The sequence below is a fragment of the Dipodomys ordii genome, unplaced genomic scaffold, assembly GCF_000151885.1.
Source record: "Dipodomys ordii isolate 6190 unplaced genomic scaffold, Dord_2.0 Scaffold216, whole genome shotgun sequence".
Lineage (NCBI taxonomy): Eukaryota > Metazoa > Chordata > Mammalia > Rodentia > Heteromyidae > Dipodomys > Dipodomys ordii.
This window is the reverse complement of record NW_012267432.1, coordinates 238,348-243,833: the sequence shown is the minus strand read 5'-3', so window position 1 is coordinate 243,833 and position 5,486 is coordinate 238,348. Positions and strand designations below refer to the sequence as shown.

The following is a 5,486-nucleotide window of genomic DNA, read 5'->3' as shown; positions in this document are numbered from 1 at the left end:
CTGAAGAGCTGAGGGACAGCGCCCAGGCCCAGAGTTCAGGCCCCATGACTGGACCAAAAAAAAAAAACAGAACTCTTGTGTGTTTATGTGGGCATATATGTGGAGATAGACTGGGATATTGGCCCCATCTCCGCCATAACCTTAACTCCCCAAAGTCCTGAGAGTCAAGACTCTGTCTGGTATGAGAGCACTACTAGAGGCTGGGAGACTCTAACCATGACCAAGCCAGATGCCAGGTGAGTGGTCCACAGACCCCAACCATGGCAGTACCAGAAACAGAACCCCCTTACCTCTACAGTGTTGGGGGAGGAAGGGTAGGTCCTGAGCACATCTGCTCCCCTTACCCCTGCAATTTCAACATGGATTGATCCCCACAAGGCAGAAAGACAGACAAACAGAGATAGACACACCTTCAAAGGAATTGGTTGTTGGTCTGTTGGGATGCCATGATTTTATCTGAGTGGTGGAAGAGCAATTGGGCCCTGAGAAAAGTCTCAAGTGGTGCCTGCTCTATTGAGTCTCCAGTCCTCCAGCTGCCTGGACAGGCCAGGCCATCTGCTAGTGTGGCTTTAAGGAACCCAAGTACCCCTCTTGGCACTGGGATCATGTTTGTAGAATCCAGGATGAGCCCCCATTTTAATGTTGTGAGATCCACTTAATGTTGTAAGGTAAATCCAGTTAGTGAGATACAGAGAAACCACCTTTTGAGAGATGGAATCTTTATTAAAGATGGAGACTTACAGGTGGACCCATTGCAACAATGAGATGTACAAGTCCTTATGTCGAAAAATGAACTTTACAACTTTAGCGGGGGACGGGGGGAGGGAAGTGGGAGATGAGAAGGGATGGGAAACAAAGGAGGAGGCAACAATGCTTGATGAGAAATGTACTCATTATCTTGCCCATGTAATTGTAACCCCTCTATACAGTATTTTCACAATAAAAAAATAATAAAGATGGAGACTTTATTAAAAGGCAGGCTTCTGTAAGGTGGACTCCTGTCTCAATGACCAGCAGCTTGCACTAAGCTTTCAAGGACAAAAGCCACATGTTTTGGGTAGCGACCAAGCCCCAGCATAAGGAGCAGGGGGTTCATCAACATGATATCTACATATCCTCTGTGGGGCTAAATAACAGGCGCATCTACAATTCAAAGGATGGCTAGTGTCACCTCTGGGCATTTCAGTGCTAGCTGGAGAGCAGGCACCAGGATGTCTGTGAGAGCAGGTGACATTACTGAGACTCAGTCTCCCTACTTTATAACAAATAATTTAGAAGAAACATCTTTAATTCTCAATAGTAGCCTAGTACTTGGCAAATATCTATCAGTTTATCTGTGTTGTTTTAAAATGTGAAAGAACCATGCATTATTGAAATCATTCTTGGGAGAGCCAGGGAATGCCTAGACTTATTTAGGCTTCTCTTTCTGATTTTTGTCCTCCTAGTGGGTTCATCTCTAACCTTAGCACTATAGAGGTTGGTGAGATTCTGATGGCTCCTTAATAGAAAGGACAGTCTATTATTTCTTAAATCGTGTCGTCTCCTTTCTTTCTAGGGAGTGAATGCCATCATGAGAAGGTATGTGTGGGATACAAGAGTGCTTTGTTTGGTAGGACAAGATTTATAGAATGATCTACAGTACTCAAATTATAGTATAACATCTCCTAGACCAGGGAAATGTACTTGTAGTATTGTCTTCGGTTCTGGACAAAAATCAGTTCTGGTTTGGGCGCATTAGGACTATTGAGAATAAATTAGATCCTCTGGTAAGGAGTGGAAGTCATGAAAAGTTAGAATGTGGGTCAGGAGTGATATTTATTCACCCCATGTACCTATATCAGCTCTGGTCCTGGATCTCAGAGGTGTTTCATTTATTTTAAATACAATATATCTTCCTTGTCTTCCTTGTGCCCAGAATTGTCCACTGATAAACTTCCTATGTGTTTCTATGTTTCTCCTGAAAACAAGTGACCAGTTGCATGTATGTTTTCAAAAACAGTCACCTTGACCTGTGAGAACAGGGTTTTAGCTCTGATGCAAATGGTCCATGTGCCTCACAGACTTTGGAAGAGTGAGGGAAGGAGGCATCCCTGTGTCTAAGGATGCACAACCACCTGGCAGCCTCATTCACCATCTCTCCTCACCTGGGAATTTCAGAGCAGCATTACTTTGGTGTTCATAAAGCCTCCTTTTCCAAATGTATTTAATTTCCCTCAGAGAACCTGAAAGCTGAGCTCTCTCAGAGCCTCTGTAATGGGTTACAGGCTTTGAAGATTTTGGGTTTCTCCAGATGTGATTTGCACATTTTCTATACCTTGAACATCCGGAAGCAGCCTGGTTCTGCCAACTTACTTTCTGACTATTTTCCTGAGAACCAAGATTTGTGGTAGTGTCTTATCTATGTATGTATGTATTTGTTTATTATTTTTGTTATCTTTAAGTAGTTGTACAAAGACGTTGTACAAAGTAGATGAGTACAAAGTATCTGAAAACATTGTCACCCATCTCTCTTAACCCATCCCTTTCTATGTATTGTTTTCTCCTAGATACCAGTTTGTTGTGCTTTAAAACCCATGAGTTTAGCACTGTGGCTCAAGTGGTAGAGCACTTGCCTTGAGCTGAAGAGCTCAGGTAACAGCGCCCAGGCTCAGAGTTCAAGCCTCACCGACAAAAAAATTTAAAAAAATAAAATAAAATGAAACCCATGAGTTCATTTCTCTTGAACTTTAAGAGTTTGAGAGGGAGAATCTGTTTCATTTTAGACAGGAGAATCTACTTCAGAAAGTTTAATGTCTTGCCCAATTCACACAGAGTGAGGAGGAAGGTTGACATGAGTGTATTTATTATGACTTCAGCAGTAGTCTATCCTTTCTTTTCTCAGGACTCCAAAGTAGGTACATATAATGGTCAGTAGGGGAAAACAATAGGTAGTTTGGTGGTGATGAAGTCTGAGGTATAGAGGTTCATTCTTCTCATCCCTAGATGTGAACTCTTGATAATGAAGAAGCCAATACCTTTCCCCAAGAAAGAACAGACAGTGTTCCCAATAACTGGTCTGAGAGGAGTGCTGCAAGCGTTTCAAGGTGAGGAGAGCTGGGTTAGGGTATGGTTGTAGGGATCTAGCTGTGGTGGGGGCCGGGGTAGTTTCTAGATGCGGCTTCTAAATGTGAAGGGTGGACACTGTGGTGATATCATCTCTGTTGTCATTTCAGAGCTGACTGATGCCCACCAATACTGGGGTAAGAAGAAACCAAAGTTTCTTGTCATCTTTCAGAATTAGTATTGTTACGATGTCTTACGTTTTTAGACTTAGTTTTTCTACACACAAAGAGAAATGATGCTTTTGCAGTGTCCTACCTTGTCTTATTTCCTTATGATTTCAAAGTTCATGATTATCTCATGATTACCAGTTCTCTGTCACATTCTTACTATGATTTTGCTCGATATGTCACCAAAAAGTTCTGTCTCTTACCCAAATCTGTCATTTTTTTCCCCCTACAGTTCCCGTGATGGTGACTAGAAATGAGGATTCCAGATTTGTCATTTCTCAGGATCAGAGACAGATAAAATACCAGGATATTCCAGTCTATTCCAATGCACCAACCTTGTTTTCACGTAATACCCATTCTTTTATGAATTTTCATAGCGAACCTTTTACATTTGGTTCACTTAACTCTAATATACCAAAAAATAATATATCTCTTCCAGGGGCCCTGGGTGCCCCTGTAATCATATCGGGAAAACACTACTGGGAGGTAGATGTGTCTAAGAAAACATCCTGGCGCTTGGGGTTAAGTGATGGAAGACACTTCAGAGGGCTAAGTCATGATCCTACTGTTTATGGAGTTCCTCGGCCTAAAACTGGTTACTGGATTATAGGGATGGAGGATAAATCTGGGTATAAAGTTTTTGGGGAGGATCCTACCACCCATTCTCCTTTGTCCTTGCCCCTGTCTTTGCCTGTCGCTCTTGAACGTGTTGGGGTTTTTGTAGACTACCAGGCTGGCTCAGTCTCATTTTACAGCACTACATACAATGCATTTCTCATCTACAAGTTCACTAACTGTGCCTTTCCCCGTGAAGTCTATCCATATTTTAATCCTTTACAATGTCCAGAACCCATGATTCTATGCTGATCCAGCTCTTAAGCCTTTTTACCCTCTTTGACACTTCTGCTCACTGTCCCTGGCCCTGGTGTGCGTTTCATGCATCTGATCCTCTGTGCTCCTTGAAACATCATTTCCTCCTTATTTGCGTCTTTCTGATTCAATGTTCTTTACTCATAACTAGGATGTACACCTTTCCTTGGGCCATATTCTTCCTGTTAATGTGTTTGTTTGGAAGACAGTCCTCTGTCATGGAGAGAAGATGTAGAATTGTTTCAACAAGGTGTCTGTGCTATTAAAAGTTAAAGGATTCCTTAGCTAAAGAAGTGATCCTCTGGGGCTGGGAAGGTGGTTCAGTGGTAGAGTGCTTGCCTTGCATGTATGAGCCCCTGGGTTCAATTCCTCAGCACCACATAAGCAGAAAAAGCCGGAAGTGGTGCTGTGGCTCATGTGGTAGAGCAATAGCCTTGAGCTGAAGAGCTGTGGGACAGCACCCAGGCCAAGTTCAGGCCCTACGACTGAAAAAAAAAAAAAAAGAAGTGATCCTTAGCAGTGTCTTAGCTCTACTGTCAGCCACTAGCTATTGATCAAGGAGTTAAGGAGAAAAATGCCAAATGATCTAGTCAAAGAGGCAGATTCTTTGTATATTGTGTTTTAAATTTATGTCCCTTCTCTTCATATATTTGCAATGTGAACATGAGTAAAATCCTGAAATGCCTGTGCTTATTTTCTTGCAAGTTGCAGATAAACATACTTTTGATAAGTGTAACAAAGTGAGTTATGATTAAACATCTATTGAAGTCTCAATAAATACCTGTTCTATTCATTAATGAAAACCGTGAGTATTCAGTGTCCATTAAATGGGTGTGCTAGTTGGGCACCGGTGGCTCACATCTGTAATCCTAGCTACCCAGGAGGCTGAGATCTGAGGATCACAGTTCAAGGCCAGCCCAGGCAGAAATGTCCATGAGACTCTTATTTCCAATAAACTACTAGAAAACCGGAAGTGGTGCTGTGGCTGAAGCAGTAGAGCACTCGCCTTGAGCTGAAGTGTGCAGGGACAGCGCCCAAGCTGAGTTCAAGCCCCATGACCAACAAAAAAAAATCCAAAAAACAAACCACCACCACCACCAACAAAAAAACAGGTGTGCAAAGTTAGAATGTGGAAATGACTTTACTCAAGTATCCTATTTAAGTACTCTGGAAGACAAAGCCTCCTCCACCATGGAGAAAAGACAATGTATAATGTGGTGATCTCCAATGTCCTAAAGAGTTTTAGGCTGGGAATGTGGCTTAGTGGTTGAGTGCTTGCCTTGCATGCATGAAGCCCTGGGTTCAATTCCTCAGTACCACATAAACGAAAAAGCTGGAAGTGGTGCT

At 42.4% G+C, this 5,486-nt stretch overlaps 1 protein-coding gene across 1 annotated transcript in view; it reads left to right on the top strand.

Moving 5' to 3' along the window:
- Positions 1-4,469, top strand: part of LOC106000347 (tripartite motif-containing protein 5-like) — a 27,717-nt gene extending 23,248 nt beyond the window's left edge. The window contains exon 8 of the mRNA XM_013035601.1: positions 3,865-4,469. Within this exon, the coding sequence (XP_012891055.1) occupies positions 3,865-4,136 (272 nt within the window). The 3' untranslated portion in view covers positions 4,137-4,469. The remainder of the gene's footprint in view (positions 1-3,864) is intronic.
- The last annotated feature ends 1,017 nt before the right edge of the window (positions 4,470-5,486 follow it).